The sequence below is a fragment of the Anguilla anguilla genome, chromosome 5, assembly GCF_013347855.1.
Source record: "Anguilla anguilla isolate fAngAng1 chromosome 5, fAngAng1.pri, whole genome shotgun sequence".
In the NCBI taxonomy this organism is placed as follows: domain Eukaryota; kingdom Metazoa; phylum Chordata; class Actinopteri; order Anguilliformes; family Anguillidae; genus Anguilla; species Anguilla anguilla.
In genome coordinates, this window is record NC_049205.1 from 10,927,278 (window position 1) to 10,948,764 (window position 21,487).

At 41.2% G+C, this 21,487-nt stretch overlaps 1 protein-coding gene across 1 annotated transcript; it reads right to left on the bottom strand.

The window, feature by feature from the left end:
- Positions 1–13,777: 13,777 nt before the first annotated feature.
- On the bottom strand, positions 13,778–18,289 carry spcs3 (signal peptidase complex subunit 3). Its single transcript, XM_035416840.1, has 5 exons — positions 17,999–18,289; positions 16,088–16,161; positions 15,421–15,497; positions 14,875–14,990; positions 13,778–13,979 (listed from the first exon to the last, which is right to left on the bottom strand). The coding sequence occupies exons 1-5, from the start codon at positions 18,139–18,141 to the stop codon at positions 13,847–13,849; spliced, it is 543 nt and encodes a 180-aa protein (XP_035272731.1). The 5' UTR covers positions 18,142–18,289; the 3' UTR covers positions 13,778–13,846.
- Positions 18,290–21,487: the final 3,198 nt, after the last annotated feature.

Here is a 21,487-nt window from a genome sequence, read left to right on the forward strand (position 1 = left end):
GTGTGGCTGTCAGACCACATGAAAGGCCGCGAGGACCACTGGTCTGACCACAGGGAGCTCGGTTATGACCTGTACGTCAGCCCCAAGCTAAATTTCAGGTGGAATGGGGGTAGAATGGTCCTCTAAGCAGAATTTGGTCAAGTGTATCCAAACGGTTTAGCATGAAAACAAGTGGAAGGGAAGCAGCAAGGCTTTAATTCCTGAAACCCAAGTAAGCGAGGTATTCACTTACTTGCGTATGGCTTCTTTTTAAAAACCTAGTTTTCCATTTGCTCTTACCTGCCTGAAATAGGCTGCAACCCAAAAAATCACAGGATCTCAGGAGACATGATCTTCTGTTCCTCTGAACATGTTAAAATGTGAGTAGAAACAAACTAATGCATGTGTGTGTGTGCATATGAACAGGTGTGCGTGGACACGTTGGTGTGTCTGTGTCTTTGAGTATGAATGTGAGCATGCGTACACTTGTATTTGCGCAAACATGTTTGCATGTCCGTCTCAGTGTACGCATGCATGCTTGTACAGTTTAAGAGTGCCAGTGTATGTATGCCTGTGTGTGTGTGTGTGTGTGTGAGAGAGAGCATGTGTTAACACACTCACACACAGAGGTCTTATCAGCAGGAGGACATGAGACATGAGTGTTAGAGCCGTTTCCCTCTGTACCAGCCTGCTGCGGTTCTCAGGCTGGGGAGAGGGAGCAGACGGAGTCTCAATCTCTCCCTCGCAGGGAGGAAAGGGGTTTCCTTTACGATCCCGCCCTGCAGGGGAGTTATCTTTCCCGGGCCACAGGAAGGCGAGCCGGGGGCAGCTGTCCCTCCCCCCCAGGCTCGACCTCGCCCTTTTCCTCCCGGAGCCCTTTTCCTTCAGACTCGGACCACAATAAACAAAACCAATAAAACGGTATCCTCAGCTCGCTCTTTAGGGAGGGACGAGGGATGCACTGGGGCAGCGAGGGGGGGGTGGGTGGATGTGCGTGGGGGGGGATCTGTATTGATTGGCCCCTTTTCCCCCAAAGCTCACCGTTGCCTAAGAAACAGCATAACAGGTACTATCAATAATGCGACAATGCAACAGCTAGCATTAACGAACATTCAGACAGATTCAAACAAAGGCAGCCTGTCACGCGAAAGAATAATGCATTTGAAGCAATTTAAAAATAATCGCTAGACCCAGGTCAGGGTAATGTCTTTGAAAATCAGAGCCGTTTGAACTTATCTTTGGTGGTTGAACTGAGGGCCAGAACAAGCGTGGGCATTTTTGCTGGTGGTATTTGTTTAGGCTGTGGGAAAGGAAACCATTAAGTGCTAATGAAAAATTAATCGAAAGCGAAGAAAAGCAGGATGTGGACATTGGCAAGTGGGCAGCTATTTATCTTTCTACACCAAAAACGTTTTTGTACATCCACCTGTAATAAAAACAAATAAATAATTAGAAAAGGCACGTCCTTGTGCTAATTAGTGTGTGTTTTCACCCCTACGCTCTGCATCTGTTGCTAAGGTGGTTTTAGTGGCTATTGTATGTGTCTGTGGGTGGTTCATAATAACATGAAATGTTCTTTGCCGTCATATCTGCGTTAAGGAAGGCTCAGAGTGACTCCATTTCCTCTCTTAATCAGGTCAATTCGTGTTGGTCACTGAGCAACGAATTTAGTTTGAAGTGCGTCCAACACATCAGGCCAGGTTATTCTTTTACAGTTTGAATGTCCAGAGCATTCAGCACAACCGTGCGTACCTAGGTCACATTGAAATGATGCTGCAACTGACCTATAAACGCTATCAGCTCTTAGCAATATTCTTTTACTATAACGGTTGTCATTCTAATGTGACTGAATAAATAATGTCATTTTTCCACATCAAGGGATGCATTTATATACACAAGCAGGCTTTGAAGGTGACTCTCAATAGCAAAGCATTATGAGCAAATGAACAATTTCAGAAGCATAAACTCTCTGTGAATTCCAATGCTGTAGTGCTTCTCCTTACAAATTGTCAAGCTTGTTAAAATCCAAACCAAGTATCTTTTACAAAAAAGAAGAGATCTCTCGGTAATAACATGGGGGTTTTTATTTTTGACAGTGAGCACTGTTAGTACTTCTTTTAACAAAACACAGTGTGTCACAGGATTCTATCAATACAAGCTAAACAGAGGATTACAACAATAGTAATGACTCCACAGCCAAAAAATGAGAAATCTGTTTTTTCTCTTGAAGGGGGTTCAAAATCTGTAGCCAGAAGCTGGTACCATTTAAGGAGAATAAACCAACAGCAGTTGCAAACAATAAGAATGTAATCTGTTATTATGGTCTTAAAAAAATAATTTCACAATAATACCTACCAACACAACAAGAGGTTGTATGTAGCAGTTTATTTATATCGTAGCCTTGGGGGTCCTAAGTTTCTAGAGCCACATACATGCTGGTTAGTAGAACACCAGCCTTCTGAGTAGAATGTGTTACTGGTGGGAAATTGAGTTTTCATTTTGGGTTTTGTTTGTTTTCTTTTTATAATAGCAGGAAAGAGCGCCAGGTTTTTATCCACAAGAGTGAACACGTACATTTTGAAAAGAGCAGTTCTTTATTTTACATGACCATGTGTGGTTTCTATTGTTTTCTTCACTTTTTCGCATCCACAACATGGTTCAAACTTACATATTAAAATCTAGGTCCAGTGAAGTATCTGCCTCAGTATTACAGGGTATGAGCGTATGAATTACCACTCTGAGGAAAACGTCATAAGAGGGATTGATCCAGATGATTTTGGATTTGAAGTATACCAAAGTGGCTACATCGATACAAGCACCCTAAGCGTTTTTAAGTGAAGTCCATAGTTGAGGGTCAACTGTGGCACCTGCTCGTTGACCTCATCCATGACACCAATCTCAGCTGGTGTCACTGAAGGTGAACCACCCACCATGAACCTTGACCTCATTGAAGGTTTATGAACTTTTGTCTGCAGCTGAGTAGCTGAGTAGGTGAATATGCTTCCTTGTGGTGCAGACCACCAGTATGTGTTGAAGATTCAGCAAAGGAGGGATCCACAAATCTCCTCCCCCACCCATCCTCTCCCCCATCAGTTGATAAGCCAGGCTAAATGGAAACCTGCTGTGTGCTGTTTTTCATCCGTAAAGAATAGGTCAGAGAAATGACACGGCCTGGTCTGGCATGTGAGGAGTCCTGCGCCATTTACACTTGACTTGCTACTCCACTGCAGTCCAGCTCCATAGCGCCACTAATAGTGGACCGATGTGGGTCACGTGACCTATGACTCATCACTTCATATTCAATTTCCCAACATTTCTCCTGCACAGAAAAGACCCTCCATGACCTGGACTGTGTTCACAAGAGAAGAATGTTATGTTCCAATGCTAATGCTTCTTTCTCCCCCTCCTCCATTCTAGAACATTAGAGCATTTTCTGTTTTCGTGCGTCGTGTATCGTTACGGCTGAGCTATGACCCTCCATTTCCAATGCTGTCTGATAACTTCCATCTGTCTAGAAATTACTGCTGCTCTTAGCCCGCTCTGGACCCCGTAAAGGATTTTTCCTTGGACAGAAATACAGAAAGAATTACTGGCGCGCTCCCCATTTACAACTGAGAGGCGCGGGCCGTAAAAACACAACGCGGCTTTAAGGAAGCACCTTTCTCCAGCGCCCAAGGGTTTATTTTCACACATACGAGACTCGTTTTACTGCAGTGGCTCATTGTTGGTTTTGGAGATCCTGAAAAATGTGCCGGTTTGCTTAGGTACACAAGCCTCCTGCATCCCCCTTAAGCATCGCAGACACACGGTATGAACAATGCTGATGGTTGTCACATCTCATTTCGAGAGCTTTACAAGTGAACACATATCTTAGCCCAGGTATATTATCACGTTTTACCAGCAGTATGAAAAGTTATCTTATTCTACTGTGAACTGCTTTGTTGTTGCATATAAGTTCACTTAACAGATTCTTTTACTTATGTTTGGGAAGATGTGAATTTATCCCTATACCAACAAATCAGAGCCTTTTTTGTTTGTTTATTAACGTTTGATGGGCTCAACATTCAAATACAATTAACTTTCAATTGCAATTAACCTTAGATTTCCCTAATAGAATAAGTTAAAAGGAAGTGCTTGGAATTCTCAAATGCAAAAGTGTTACAATGTAGGCAAATGTCTCCTCACATGGGCAGACTATCACACACACATGAAGTTAGCTTTAGTCTAGAAAAAAAGTTTTAAAAATTGTTGTACTGTAAAACTTGTCTCATTTACACATCTACATACATGATGGGCTGTTCACTGACAAACTGATGTAAACACTGTTTTGCAATGTATTTTATACCTTATATTTATACAGCTGGATATTTAGTGAAGCTATAAGTACTTTGCTCAAGGGTATAGTACTCATGTCCCACAATGACAGTTAACATAAATGGTGCATAACCTGTATTTATTGTGGCAAAAGGACACACTTTACACACACTGTACATGTTATTTTAAGGAAGGTAACCTAAAAGTACCAGGATGCAAGACAGACACTGAATTAATTTGTCATACAAGCTTAAGCTGCAAATATAAAATGATCTTCTTCATGATAGAAAGCTTTAAAAAAGAAAATCAGCAGATTACTGAAACCAACTCCATCATCATAAGTTCTTGCCAGTGAATGGTGTCTAATTTGAATCGCAATACAGACTGCATTAACTGGGTTAAATGTTAGCAGTCCTCATTTTTCACATTGCATAAATAAACAGCCATTATAGAGAAGCACAGTAGGGAGAAAGGGAGATGTTAATTTGAATGAAAACAAATGGTCTGTCATTGGGTTCTGGGTGAGTGTGTTAAAGAGAAATTTGACACAATAAAGTTGGTATTCAAATGTTGTCTTGAAAATAGCAAGTGTAACTGTAAACTACTTCATTTATCCTGTCATGAAATGGTTGTTTTAGTTTTTAATTTTTTCATTCATTGTACAATGAAGCTCAATAAAAAAAATAATTTAAAAACCCTTTATCACATACTGGGTGAAGTAAATCTCTTGGTTCAAAAGAAGTGCTTCCTAGTGAATTATGAAATCATAATTTCTGTTATTATAAATGCCTATTGAGTCCTGGCATTATTTATTATTACCTCTGTGAGGTATTTTTATACAGTTTAGCCTAATTTATCACTCCAGAATGTAAGCCTTATCGAAAAGTTCCTCAGCCACAAAGAAGAACAAAACTTAAAAAAACAAAAACAAACGTGAAACACCTTTAAACCTCTGTGAGGCATCTCTCCAGCAGTTCAGTGCAGGGAGGTGTCTCTTGGAAATAATTCATTGTCTCCTGGATACCGTTTGACTTTAACAACAGAGTTAACTACCCCTGACGGTTCCTTCCAAGATGGCCCATATCCTGCGGGACAGGAAGGCAGCGGAGTCGGGTGCCAGAACCGCAGATTGCGAGGTAATATATCGCACCGTTAAAAGCGGGCTCGCCATATATTACATCAGCGAGCGCATAGCTCGCTATCGTGCGTTTTTCCTGCCATTGAAATTCACCGCGACCTCCGACCCCATTTTAGGGGTGTCACCTGAGATTGTCATTAGGTGTGGACCCGAGTTCGAGAAAACTGGGTGTGGCTCTCCTCTCCGCATACAGCTACGTTAGAAACCCAGTCAGAGACCCAGTACCAAGAACAGGACAATGCACAACAAGCTGAGGGTTTTTTGCTTTCTGTGTATTCCATCTAATGATTTAAGCAGATAGCAGTGCAGGATATGCTGAAACTTAACTTGGTAACATCCTGTATTCCTAGGTCACCTCATTTCATTTCAGGCACTCTGGATGGTAGAAATATAAAATGTAAGCCTCTTTTTGTAAGTGGTTATGTGCACTAGTAATTTACACGTATCTATGAAATGACAGATATCATCAGCAAGTACCACAGAGCAGATATCCTTTAACTTTACAGCATTTCAAGATGCATTCTGATGATGTGGAATGAGAAAAGACTAATATATAGCTCCATAAGACACTCAGGAATAAAATTAATGAGATTTTGCATGCGCCAACTTCTATATTCAATGCAAAGTAAAAGGAACATTTCAGTGCCAAAACTGAAGACAGCCCACCCGTATGCACTGTATGGAATGTTTGAGAAAGCCACGGGAAAGGGAGCAAATGTTATTTCATGCATTTCCTTAAAAATGTCAAAAAATAATTGTCAGAAAAGGAATCCCAGCACGACGCTACAGAGAGCTTTGTCTAGCAGGGTGCTGTGACATGCATGTGTGTCCCATTCGGCTTAGCTGGGGAACATTCCCTTTCCTGTGTTGTTCCACCTTGGAGCCGCACAAAAGGAAAATATCCGAATAAAGGGAATTGTTGACACACCTCTGTTGATGAGATGCCTAACTAGCCAAAATCGATACGCACACTCACATCAGGGCAGTCTGAGTGTCCCACTGGCTGTCCCCCTGTCCCCAAAATCAAAGAATCAATCAGGGTTTACTCTGCAGCCACAGTTTTAATGCAGCGTTCAAAGTGCGGTTTAGTGTTTACATTAGAGTTTAAAGCACATATTTTACATATGCAAAATTGAGTTTACAATACATCTGTGTTTTGCATTTTGAGAATGGAGTGTAATATATAGCTGTATTTTATATAATCTACAGCTGTGTCTCACATATTCAAATGGGAATTTAATTTACAGCCATGTTTGACATATTCAAACATATAGGTTTGTTTTATACGTTCAGCCACTATAGTCATGTTTTACATATCCAGACACACTTGTGCCCTACGAGTTCAGACACAATAGCTGGGTTTTCCATATTTACAGTGGGACTTTCTCAAGGCTTACAGTCTATTGCAATCAGTTGCTAAAACCCGTGTTGAGAAAACATCCCTCTCAATTGCAGTGCATAATATTACCCATTGGTCTAAATTTAAACGGAATTTCAATCCTTGTAGAGCCCTTTGTTTCTGGCTATCAGAAAAATACATATGTTTTTCTCCCCGAGGGCAGATAATAGAGTGGAACGAAAGCAGCAGTGGTACTCCTTGGTAACTCAGGAAGTTACTCACTTTGCATAGTTTATTTGATGTAAATAAAACAAAAAGGGCCCTTGGCAACACAGCATGTTCCATATCAATATACCATCTTGGGCAATTCAAACACCCACACCCCCTCCCCTTCCCACGCAAAAAAATTAAAAATAAAATAATAATAATAATAGTATGAAGAAGATGAAGAAGAATAAATAAATATGCTTGTCTGTATTGTCTGCATGTATGATTTTACAGAGCTGGAAGCCATTTTATGAAATTTTTAGATACAGTTGTTTTCCATAGAGTGCATTCAGGAGTTGAAAGACAAGGTGGAGAGGGATGAAAGTCCTGGATATAACAAGCATTTATAACATTTTTTGTATTATTGTAGTGCTTATAAAATAATTAAATCTATGTATAATTCTGATATTCAGTTCTATGATGGATAGCCTTTTATTTCCTCTTTAATCTATGACATAATCTGGTTGCTAGTATTTTTATTGAATTATACAACATAAGGCCTACTTAACAGTCTTGAGCGTGAAATAATACCAGTCAACCAGTTCTGACAGCAACTCCTGACAGCACATTACAGCTTGTAAAAAAAATGTCATAACATTGTTTCAATTTATGCAGCTAATTTTAATAACGGCTTCAAAATTATTTCTGCATGACACTGTTATGACTTTGCTCATCAGATGAAATAGGTATGCAGCCATTGCTGGTTATGCTTATGACTATGTACTTTATGGCACATAGTTCAAGCAAAGTGTTGCCCAAAGTCGTGTACTATGAAGCAGCAATAAGGAAATGTATCTACCAAGACTGGGACCAATCAAGTGGGAGGATTAGTTTGGACCCTTCAGAACATTTTTCAGACATGATGCCATGGGTTCAATCTACTGCACAGACTGGCCAAGATGGCAGTCACAACTCCCTATTAGGTTGGTACACAGCATGTGCAGACATGCATTGTAGGCAATGGACTTCTGATAGATTGAGTATTGGGGGGGGGGGGGCTTCGACAGTCATTCGATGTTCTGTACTTCCATAATTTAATGAGTTTCTATTACTATATCCATACATGAATATTCATGAAGAAACTACCCCAAGGACAGACATAACATCCATTGATCAATCGCAACCAGAGATGTCATTTGTCACCATGTCCTTTCATGAATACATGCATGCATTAAACTGGAACAATTTTGTTTCAAAGGTTTGAGAGAGTGACAATTTTATATTGTCATATTAGTTCATTTAGTAGCCAACCAAGAGCACTCACCAAAGCCGACTCCCATGAATTCACAATTTAACATGTCTCCATAAAAATGCATAAACCGACTAAATAACTAATTATGTGGCTCACCACTATTTAACCACCACTATTTAACTCTCCACATTAAAAAAAAAAAATCAAGCAACTCCAATGGCCTGTGGGAGCCATTATCATCATTTTAAAAATAGTTTCTTCATTATTTTCTCATGGTTTGCCATAACGGCCCATTTTTGGATGTATAAATGTAAATGAAAACGGGCATCAGTAGCATCTGAATCAACGGCCCTGTGGTCCACAGCGCAGATAAACTTTCAGGAACAAATCCTCCAGTCCCACCAGCAGTCACATGTACTTGTGTGCCCTTTGCTACAGCCACGTAAAATGTGTTAATTGTACAGGGAGTTTAAGCGATTTGTGACTTCAAGTCTTAGCATCAGCAAAATGGCATATCCCCAATTACGGCTCTACCTGAACTATTTGTAAGTCCTCCAAATTCTCCTGGTAGGCCCCCATTCATTTCAATATTTTCACACGTCCGTGAAATCCTTCCTTATTTATGCCTGTGCAATCGCACTGGGAAACTGTGCGTGGAGTTGGCCTTACACAGAGAATTAGCAACATTGAACTTGACAGGTTCGATAATGGCTGCGAGTCATGTGACCTTTGACCCCCGGTGTCTCCTGCGAGCCGTGACACGGATTCCACGAGATGACGCGTAATCGTAAACATCTGTCTGCCGGCTACGTGTGCGCAGCGGACCCGCGTGCGCAAAAAGGAACACAATCTGCTTTCTGACCACATGAGACAAGCAACGAAACCTACCTTCCGTGTATTCAGAATTACGTGTACGTCTAAGCGCACAAGTACTGTGCGTGAGCATCAGTGGCCTTTACATTTTGCTTCAGAATTGCGGTTTTTACTCACGCCTGAACAATCTTTGCCTGCAAAAGATGAAATGTTTCTGGGGAATTTCATCTGGGAAACATCCACCTCAAATTAAATAAATAATAATAATAAATACTAAAATCTAGCATGAGCTGTTTTGGAAAAGGTTTTGAAACAAAAACATTTGGTGGAATGCTTTTCTGTGGCAGCTGATTGGACGATGCATGGCAAGGAAACCTCCACCGCTTCCCAATCTACATCCTGCACGTAGTTTCAGGGTTCATTTTTCATTCTGACGGACACGCTCATGTTCATATCAGATGTCCACCAGTGACATGGTGGAACAGCCCATGATTTACAATGCGCTTAATTACAAAGAGGAACAACCTCCCCAAGATTTACCCCCCCGGAATCAAGAAAAGGTCACTCTGATATCCCAGCGTTCAACAAATGTGCCATTCAGTGCAAAGCAAATACCACTGCTTATGGCAAAAAGCCAGTTATAGCTTCATAAAAAACTGGCTGTGACTGGGGGCCTGCAGTGGCCACACCTGGCGTCAGCTCCCCAGGGTAGGGCTGCTCAGGTCAGCCAGGGCCCCCCAGGGCCCCACTACGCAAGCGCCCCCACACTGCCCACCAGGTACCCACAGGCTACCAGCTGTTGGTGATGGACTGTCCTTTGATTGCTCTCCTGTACACTTCAAAAACCAAAAGAAAAGTCAGTCTAAACTAGTATTTTGGTCTTAATCCTGCTAAATAAGACAAGAACATTGCGTATCAGGTGAGACAGTTTGACTCATTTCAAGATTTGCCAAAGGGGTAAGACAATTTCACTTGACAAGCAAAAATGAACTTAAAACAAGGTAATACTTTCTACTTGTGCAAAAAAAGATTTTAGGTCTTGTATCAAGACTAAAACTTAAGATACTTTTTTTTCAGTGTATTACTGTGTGGACTGGCACAGTGTGAACTCTCCAACAGATCCTGCAGTGCTCAATGCAGTACAGTGGTACAGTAAGTGATTCCACATGGGAATTACACCAAAGAACAAGGACTGATTTAAACCAGTAATGATGTACAACCTCAATTTTATCCTCGTTAGCCTTTTTCGTTGCACACGTAATTATATTGTTGTCACGACCTGTCAGTCAGGCGTGCAGTGAGGTTATGTGGGTGTGGAGCAGGAGCCTGGTATCTGGTTCCCAGCTTAGGGAAGAGAGCCGTTCGCTGCCTCAGATGCCCCACACCGACGTGAGAGCGGGTTGGGGACACCCTCGGTGAAAGAGGAGGGGCGTGCGGTGGGGAACTACACGTGGTTCAGCCAGCGTTGCTGGGAAGAGTTCAGCAAGGGCGCCTCATTCCGACATGGCCAAGAAGCCAGGGCTTGTAGAGATGTGGTGAAGCCACAGCGGAGTTTGGGAAACAAGGCCTCCGTCTCCTCCCAAACTCCCACTCATCACAATGCATTCAGTCCCGTGTGAGATATGAAACAAATCCCTTCCTGGGAGGATGATAAAAAAAGTAAAGGCTAAATAAATAAATTCTGATGCCAATCTGAAAACAGTGGAGTCAGGACTAACTCTAGCCTTTGTGCCGCCCTAGCTAAAATCACAGACGGTGGCACATTACATTCATGGTACATGAATGTAATGTGCCATAGGTGGCTGCCTATATGGCCTATGACTAGGATCAGTTCTGACTGGAGTTACTCAACATCAGCATGTTCACTTCTAATATCACATATCCCACCAGCACATACAGTACAAGGGCACTGAACTGTCTTTTTTATCCTTCAATACAACGTTGAAACTCTTTGAAAAACCGAACTTCAATCTGAAAAAGCGACTGGGCCCACCTCTCGGATTCCCTGGGTGGGTGGCCAGGTGGAACCTCTCCACCTCTCTCCCGCTGACAGGGAATTAAACGTGCGGGAGACCTGCTACTGAATGCCAGCTCTGGAGAGGAAGCAGGAGCCGCCTGTGTCCGAGGGTCCAGTGACAGGACCGCTGGAGAGCGTCTGTTGTGTGTCACGGCATGGCTAGCTGGCAGGCCTCCGTGGGCGTGCGCATGGACCATTTGGACCAATCAAACGCAAGCACGCTTTAATTGCGGTGATCTCTGTTGCGGGCTGTCTGATGTTAAGGCCAAAGAGCTTTTTTCCTACATGCTCCAATTACGCCTACAGCTCGGCTAAGAGAACACTCCGGTAACTCCTAATTGTAACAGCGGGCATCGATTTGTATTTCGCTCTAAGTTTGAGTGGAACATTCTCTTTGGTCCCTTTTGTCTAAGTATCAGGCTTACACAACTGTTTTTCATTCCCCCTCTCTCTCCCCCTTGTTTTGTACCCCCCGCATACCACAGATGTTCGAAGAACAGCTCATAGGAACTCGCGATTGCCGAAACTTCAGTCAGAGCTATTTTCAGAGATTAAATCAGTATTTTGAATGCAGATGTTTGACATGCCACGATCACATCTTTCCTTGACTACAGTAACAACACCAAAAACCTTGGATTTTTCTATGTGTATTGTGCAGAACACAATGGGGGCCTTTTTGATGACTAACATCGATTGTTGTTCAGTTCAGTGTATTTTACTGGGGGTACATTTGTGAATATTTTCCATGCCAGTTGGCCTTTGATGCTTTGAGCAGGGCTGTTTTGGTGAGCGTTTACTACAGGTGATGTATGAAGAACCCCACCCCCACCCGCACCCCCCACCATTACAGACAGGGAGTCATAAAGGCAGCTGGGGTTTCTCAAACTGTATGGCACAGGCTACTTAAGAAAGCCATTTAAAAACAATTCATTAAATCCACTAGTGTAACATGAGCTTCACCTCCAGTAGATAAGTGAAGCCAGTACAGGGAGGTAGAGAAAAAAAATCTTGCCATATTGACACAAACCCCTCTTGATTGTGGAGGTCTCACAGTTGCTGGGGAGAGAAATTCAGTTTGATTGGTCTCAGCCAGTGAATTTCTACACTCTTTGCTACTTAACAAACTGACATACTGACCAAGAGCATCTATTTTGCTTGCTGCAAAAGTTACATACAGTATGTATGGTATACTATACAATAATGTACAGATGATTAGATATTGAAAATTGTCACTGAGCTGCATAACATAAAAAGCAATCAGATCACGGCCACAGTGGGGAATGTCTTACATACTGGCTGTATTAATGGTCTTTATGTTTCTACAGGCATTTATTTAGAGCTTTTTTGTATAGACAGTTTGTATTGACTTCAGATGAACTTCATGACAAAATATGTGGATGTGATGTTCAGTTATACTCTGGGTCCTTTTCATATATCACAACTGTAGAAGACACAATACATCCAGGTCTCGTTCACATGCACAGATCATTGCATTAAATGGGTGAAAACGAGCCACAGAGCATAGAGGAGGTGGTGGTATGGGAAAACACTACCAAACAGCTTCCACAGCGATATGCAAGCGCTAGCATGTCAGGCCATTTCTTGGTCATTGTCAGGGGAACCAAATTCACTTGAAGAGCTCGTGCAATCAAGCAAAATTATTTATAGATTTCCTGGCAATGGGTCTTGAGAAACTGGAAACAGGCAATTGCTGTTATTTCAAGCTTAGTACAGTAAGTTTGGAATTTGCAAAACTGATACAGAAATGGGAAAATGCGGACCTTAAACCCAAATAGTCCCTTCAGCAATTTCATAATTCATCTGCAGTTCACAAGCTGCTGGCTGTTCACATTGCATGCATCAATGCAAAGGGCACATATCTTGTGTACTTCTGAAGCGTTTTTGAGAAGTCGGGTTACAGAATAGGGCTTAAATGGCACGACTTTGTTGGTCTTGACTTCACGTACCCACAGCAAGACAGGAGAGTCACAATCGAAACAGACCAATGACTTGGATGACAGAACAAGAACTCTGCTGCCACCTCCTGGTAACATCATTTCAAGACACTGTTTGACATGACACCCCACTCACAGCACACTATTGTACACTTAAATGCAAGGAAACCTTGCAGATCTTAAAATATTTACACAAATGGACATATTTTACATGCAAATAACTATTCCTAACTGGGGAAAAATAAAGATGAACCTCAGGTAACGTGTTTGGTTTGACACACAAAACATGTACCAAGCTGAAGCCTGTTAAAACCATTAGAATGTCCTCAGTATGTTTTGCTATTAGCATGTTCTGTTTGTATTGCTAATTTACCACCACAAAAAAATCCAGAACCATTCCACAAAAGTAATCAATTACAATTACAATTAAGCTAAACACAGTACTGCTAAAAGGAACATAAAATATTAATATTGGGGCGGAAAAAGTGAGGACTATGCTACAGAAGATAACTTCCCGTATCTTGGAGGACTCACAGTGACGTGAAATGAAACGTCGGTGGCAATCAAGCTTAGAGGTGAGAAATAAAATGGCACTCAACAACATCACCCTAAAACACTCCCTTTAAAGGAGCATTACATTCAAACAGAATTGCTGGCACAAGAAGCTTTCGACCAGGTCAGGCCTCCCCAAGTCTCCTCTTACTGAAAAAGAGCCTGCAAATCCAGCTAAACATCCGCACGCAAACACAAGTCGAGTCGCAGGCCCTGTGGTGTAAACTTTTATTAAAAGTCATAAAAGAGTAACAACGTTCACAAAGACGGGCGGGCGGTTTCAGTAGCTCTGGGTGGTCTCGTACACGTCGGGGAACGGGAGGGACTTGCGCCCGGAGCCGGTAACCAGGGGCAGGATCCCGGCGTTGGGCACCACGTTCCACGACAACGTCAGAGTGATGTTTTTATTGGCCCTGTGCGGGAGAGAAGAGCGCGTCAGGACAACAGCGCACCAATCAGCCGCTTTGGGTACATTCCGTTTCGAAGAATAAACATGCCCGGAATCCGCTAATTAGGAGTTATTGACACACAAATTGCACTGCCCTTTGAAGTATATATAATGACTTAATTAACGTGTCAACGTTGCAAGAGATTAATGAGCAAATGTGATGCTTTTTAAAGGACACAGGGGAAAAGGCACATATCACTTGATTTAAAAATACACTCCCCAGCCAAGTTTCCAGCCAACTTGAGTTTGGACTTGAAGGATTTGGAAGTCAGTTCCCCCCTAGAGTAGAGGAGGGCAACAAGAGCTGTATCTGTATTGTATTTATGTATTTGATGCCAACTTCTGGCTTTACTTACTTAATTTTCCCTAACATTTGACATTTCAGCTACATTTCTTGATAAGCACATGCATGACAGTCAAAGACTACTCTTGTGTCCCTTTATGAAACGCTTTACTGCGATCTAATCCACGAGTGAACCAGTGTTGGTGGATACAGTCGGTTAGCGCAGCCAGGGTAACTGATGGAAAAAAAAAACCAGCATATACACTGGGGGGAATTCTGACTGCTGTCAGCCACTAGAGGCAGACTGGCTGAGCATAAAGATAATAATACACATCAATGGGCCAAAATGCCCAGGGCATTTTTAAATGACACCACAGCACTACTTCCACACTGCCCTCTGCTGTACACAGAGCGCATTACACTGACATGAGAAGACGAGGCAAATGGAACAGCTCTGAACACTAACAGAAAGCTTCATACTAAAATGTCAAGGCAGTCCAACGTTCATTCTGCACATCATTATTAATACTGTAACCTACATAATTTTCCTCCCCCTGAGGAGAAAAGAAATGCTTACCGAAGGCCATTTCCGTCATCGAAGAAGAAGTACTTGGACTTCATGTCCTTCAGCAAGAGCTTTGTCTTATCTCCTCTCAACACAATCTTGTCCCAGAGAACCACCTGGTTCAGCGCCTGGAAGAGACAGCCCTGCTCAGTACCGCAGTAAATTCCTTTACGACATCTCATGCATTACATACACGTCTGCTTTTCTCACATTACAATATCACCACCTGATTTAGCAATTGACCATATTCAAGGTGACTTCAATTCACTATCCAACAACACGGCCACTGAACATACAAAGAAAACAGGCTTCTATTTGACTACACAAATCAGTCAGGACATGGGTACCATTGTTGTATAAGCAGAGGCCAGATCTTAACCACTGATCATTACCTTTTAACTTTTAAGTTCAGATATTTAACAACATAGGTTAACTGCCCAACGACAGATTAGCAGTAACTGTTTAAAGAACTGGGGGAAAAAAAGGGATTCAGTATTCATGAAATGACAGAAACCTGAATCATGGAAAGAGTTACATGGAACAGGAGAGCACACTCACGTTGCTTTTAGTTGAATACTCTGCAGACAGGTACAGGAAGAGCTGTTTGACGTTCCAGTCGAATATTGGTTGCAGATGTGGTGAGGGTTAAAGAACAACCAATCATATCTAGAGAGAGGCTGAGATCCCACCCGCTGGACTGCACTCTGGACCGCCCACTGTTATAAATAATAGCGCTCTATTAAACACAGTTCAATCAATACCCAAGCCTGGAATATGCCTTAAGCTCAGCTAATCACAATTCAACAAGTAGCCGATAGCTATGTGTAGCAACTTGCTGACTAGCTTATTTTTGTTTGTTTGTTTGCTTGAATGACTGAATGATGACTGGTCGCATATGCCAAACAGCCACCAAAAAAACTTGGCAGATTCACTAATTCTGGTTACATCTGACCAACAGATTACCTTTCAATTTGCTGTGTTCTAACAAAATAATGACCTACACCTTTCAGGATGGGGCTAATACTTGACAAAGGCAAGCCAATAAATCGTACATATCTGCAAACAAACAGAAATTTTTTCTTTTGACATCAGTAACCAATCGTGGCATGGCCTATCGCTCCTATCACCAGTCTAAAAATATCTGCCAACACAAACAAGCCGGGGCACTTCACATCACTAATCACTGGGGTGCAGACACAGGAAGAACCGCAGGGGCAAAGGATATCAGCTGAAATGTCGAAGGTGAGGAATCCCAAATCGCTTCGTTCTCTGGGCCCGGTGAAGTCGTCCACATTCTTCCTGCAGAGAAAAGCAAGTGCGCGTCGACAGTTTTACAGACAGCCCACATAGAGACGAGCTGGCTGAGCAGCAACTTCCTGAGGTTGACCTATATTTCACATGTCAGACACAATCTCCGGTTTGCTTTGCTGAACCTTATCTACACTTGCACACGATTGTGAACAAATTTAGTATATTTAAGATTCAACAGCTTTGGGTGAACACATGCAATGCATGGTCATTGACAGCAATTCACACAGTTGACAATGCTGACAGAAGTGTGAATTGTGTAAACAGTTGTGTAAAATGAGTCTTGTCATCTCTGAACTGGAATATGCACAACACTTTCAAAACATAAATGTAGCTACTTTGCAATACCACTTAAAAGTGCAGTTGACTTGTATACATTTTTAAGTTTTAATCAAAATAAACAAAACTGTTAAACCATAAAGGGCCACACATTTCCTTTTCCAAAATGAACAGCTTCACATACATGGAAATTTTAAATTTACATTATAATTATTTGCATTTCTACAAAGAGCATTTCCAGTGACCAATGACTCAATCAATGTGAACACATTACCATTAAACAGGCCTACTGCATGATCAAATACAGCTGCTGTCCCTTCCATGACAGAAGAGCAAATGGGAAGTCAGATTTTTTTTAATGCTCAAGATGGAAAGGAGGAGTAGCACAAATGTCATTATCTGTAAACAACGTTTTGTTCTTTACAAAGTCGAGGGTGCTTTACTAGGCAGTAGGTCTACCTTGTACAAAACATTTGCACTCCATTACATTCATTTTTAAGAAGCTATTATCCAGAACGACGTACACTATAAGAGCAACATACGTGCATTCATCTAGCGACAGGCCAGGCTAACAACATTCCCAGCGCAGCAACCAAAGATGCACCATCACTGAAGCACGACTGCAAGTTAACCATGCTAATCCAGACCAAAAGAACACACAGACTTGTGAATACAGTACAGTCAGTAGACTATACTTTATAATACTTATGATTGAAGCTATGAATCCACTTGGAGCAGAATTCAACTTAGATTTGTTTGGACGGTATACGTTCATAAAATATCATAAGAGAAACAGATTCGTGTATAAACGTGACAACATTTCAATAGCAAATATAAGCAAACACGTTCAATGCGCAATGCATGAGATTAAAGACTCGTGATCCAACAAATGTACACTCAACACTCGGATGAAAGCACTAGCGAATGTAATTTAACTCCAAAAGTAAAATCTGAAAATACCAAGGGGCACCAACAGTACATCACTTTGCACCGTAAATGATAGTGTAGAAACCGGAAGAAATGCAGTCAAACTGAAATTCGATGATGGGTCCAAATCCATTAATGAAAATAAATAAAATAAGACAGACTGTACACGATTACCAGTGTGTAATGTGTGCTGCAAGTTGAGGCAGGACATCTTCACACACAACTAGTTATTGTGTGACCTTCCGTCTATCAACGTGCTCTACTGCTATTGGATACTAGCTACGCAACTATGTTTGAAATCATGACCAATTTAAGAGTACTAAAACGCTGCTACTTAAGCATGAATAGATACAAAACACTGCAGCTGCTGTTGGCACCTCACGTAATAACGTGAATGCAAATGGCACCTTGAACATAATAAAACAGTAAGCGAACATAATAAAACAGCAAGCGAATCTACCTGGAACAAATGATATGCAATTCAGGATTAGCTAGCCTAGTATGCACTGTTATCTAGCTCGATGAATGGCTCATGAGACAACAGCAAACTCAATACACGAAAATACAAATTATTAAATTAACAATCCATTAAACCAACGAATTGGCTTCTTTTCACACTTACAGCATCACTTTTGATACGTGTATGTCCACAGGGACGCTTCTATCTTTGAACGCCGTGGTGATAAAACAGCCGAATGTGAGAGCTGCCATCACACTGAGTGAAAAAGCAAAAAGGGAATTGGCCCTTGATAATACAGTATTCATTTTCGTAAGTTCAACTACCTAATTAGTTCATATATTTAGCTGCAATTTCAACAAAAACTAACGGGCGGCAGCCAGCTGCTTGTGGAAAAGTCTCTTGCGTACAGGAAGTACGAATTATTTTCAAGATGCGGAAACGAAACGAAAGCACTCGCATAGATATTGAGAAAGACTATTCTCATAATTCACAGCGCCACCTACTGGATTGGCCATGAACTCGCAGTAAATGCGATACATTCTTGTGCTGTACAGGCCTATTTCACAAGATGGCGACCAAAACCGGATGTAGGGATACTTTGTTTCCGGTTACCGTTGCTACGGACGCAAGTCCATTTCTGACAGCGAAAAATTGAGCCTAAACAGCGACGTGTGTTCTCACAGTCCCTGGTAGCTCTGCCAACGTTCACTGTCCGATGTTATCCGCATTGTCGAAGCATTGCCAGTGAACGTTAAGCGGTCTAAACTGGACAAGGGCTATAAATTCTTTTTTGAGAAGTTTATATTCGGTTATGAAGGTAAGTATAACGTTAGCTCTGGTTCACAAGAAAGCTAAATAGCTAGCTTGCTAACCACATCAAGTTAGCCGATTAAAGAGATGTTTCACTTCGACATAAATTATTTTCTGGAGGCGACTCCATTGTGTTTTCGTAGCGTGAAGCAACATCTGCTGTCCGTTAACAGCGTCTCTGTTCCTCTCGGTTGTCCCGAAAATGAATTAATAGGGAGCCTGACAACTGTGAGGAAAAGCGATTCTGTTAACATTGACGGTCAACAGGGGAGGCAAATGCTATGTAAGTACAATGTTAGGCTCCACAAAATTACTTATATTATACCGAAGTGAAATATCTCTGAATTAAGTTTTGTACTACCGTTACTATTTTGTGACATGTTGTTTGTGCTGTACTTGTTCTAATAAAGATTTATATTGCTTGTCAGATCGCCTGTGTAATGGTGTTCAGTTCACTACCGAGCTTTTTTTTCATCGCTGATAAAAACTACCCACACATTTTTAAATCAGCTGATATGTCTTAAGCAGGCTTGTCGCGATGTCCGTCAATACATTTTGTAATTACAATTAACAACTAAAATAAACGTGCATCTGCAGTTTCAACATTGAATATCCAAATATGTGCTTGCTAACAAGCTAGCTGGCTAAAACGTAATTTGCTAATCATAACATAACATATAGCTCGCTAACTGATTTTATGACATTCCAAGTTCCACCGTACACCAAACTACGGAGGAAGAGGTCTGCATGCTATTTCGCCGAGGCTCTCAACCAGGCGAACGTTTCCCTGCTCCTGTTTACAACCTGAGACACTTCTCCAAACCGCGCAAAGAGTACAGATGAGCTTCTTAAACTCTGAATAACTCGCGAAGACGGTGTTTGAGGTGCTTGGCTAAGTTAGCTAGCTAGATGCGTTTCCTCTTTCAGTTTAAAATGAGCAATGACAGTGTTTCCAAACGTGTTTTTGACAATGTTGTCTTGATTATATAACCAAGGGCAAAGTATTCATACACATTAATTATTATTTTTTTGTTTCTCAAAGAGTGGTAGGGCCTATGTTTACAGCTAACTTAGCCAAGCACCTCAAACACCAACATCGCAAGTTATTCAAATAGTTTAAGCAGCTCACCTGTACTCTTTGCGCGGTTTGGAGAATTGCCTCAGGTTGTAAACAGGAGCAGGGAAACGTTCGCCTGGTTGAGAGCCTCGGCGAAATAGCGTGCAGACCTCTTCCTCCGTAGTTTGGTGTGCGCTGGAGCTTGCCATTGAGCCATAACACGGTCTTCTGTCGCATGCTGCAGCAAGGGTTTCTATGAAACTCTCCCTGGTTAAGAGATTATTTTCTATTTCCCTAGCTCTTTGGGCCATTCCCTGTGAAATTTGGTGCCCCTACTTGAAAGGTCCTAATACCAAGAAAATAAGGACCCCTTAATGAAGTCCGAATTATTGCCTCATTCAAATTTTAATTATTTAACGTTTTTGTTTGCTTATCCTTGATTGTACTGTCAAATTTTACTGATGCTAATGTTAAACTTGTTTTTCTCACTCAGTAGCCCATGAAGAAAAAAAAAGAAATTATTCAAAAAGTAAAAACGGCTGTCTTGTGATATGCCTGATTATAAACCGAGTTATATATATATTCGGAATTGTAATTTATATATTCAGAATTGAAGTTATATATTCGGAAATTGAATTTATATATTCGGGAATTGTACTTATATATCCAGAATTGAATTTATATATTCAGAAATTGAATTTATATATTCAGAATTGTAATTTATATATTCAGAATTGAAGTTATATATTCGGAAATTGAATTTATATATTCGGGAATTGTACTTATATATCCAGAATTGAATTTATATATACAGAAATTGAATTTATATATTCAGAATTGTAATTTATATATTCAGAATTGTACTATTGATTTAAAAATGTGTGGGTAGTTATTATCAGCGATGAAAACAAACAGCTCGGTAGTGAACTGAACACCATTACACAGGCGATCTGACAAGCAATATAAATCTTTATTAGAACAATTACAGCACAAACAGCATGTCACAAAATAGTAACGGTAGTACAAAACTTAGTTCAGAGATATTTCACTTCGGTATAATAACATAAGTAATTTTGTGGAGCCTAACACATTGTACTTACATAGCATTTGCCTCCCCTGCTGACCGTCAACGTTAACAGAATTGCTTTTCCTCACAGTTGTCAGGCTCCCTATTCATTCATTTTCGGGACAACCGAGAGGAACAGAGACGCTGTTAACGGACAGCAGATGTTGCTTCACGCTACGAAAACACAATGGAGTCGCCTCCAGAAAAGAATTTATGTTATGTCGAAGTGCAACATCTCTTTAATCGGCTAACTTGATGGAGTTAGCAAGCTAGCTATTTAGCTTTCTTGTGAACCAGAGCTAACGTTATACTTACCTTCATAACCGAATATAAACTTCTCAAAAAAGAATTTATAGCCCTTGTCCAGTTTAGCCTGCTTAACGTTCACTGGCAATGCTTCGACAATGCGGATAACATCGGACAGTGAACTTTGGCAGAGCTATCAGGGACTGTGAGAACACACGTCGCTGTTTAGGCTCAATTTTTCGCTGTCAGAAATGGACTTGCGTCCGTAGCAACGGTAACCGGAAACAAAGTACCCCTACATCCGGTTTTGGTTGCCATCTTGTGAAATAGGCCTATTGTGTGTGTTGCAGACTACAGTAAATAGTAAAAACAGCAGCACTACAAATGTAGTATCACAAAAAAAATCACAACAATGTCAAATTCCTGAGGTTGGGACCAATATGTCTTAAGAATAAATAGAATAAACTTGGAT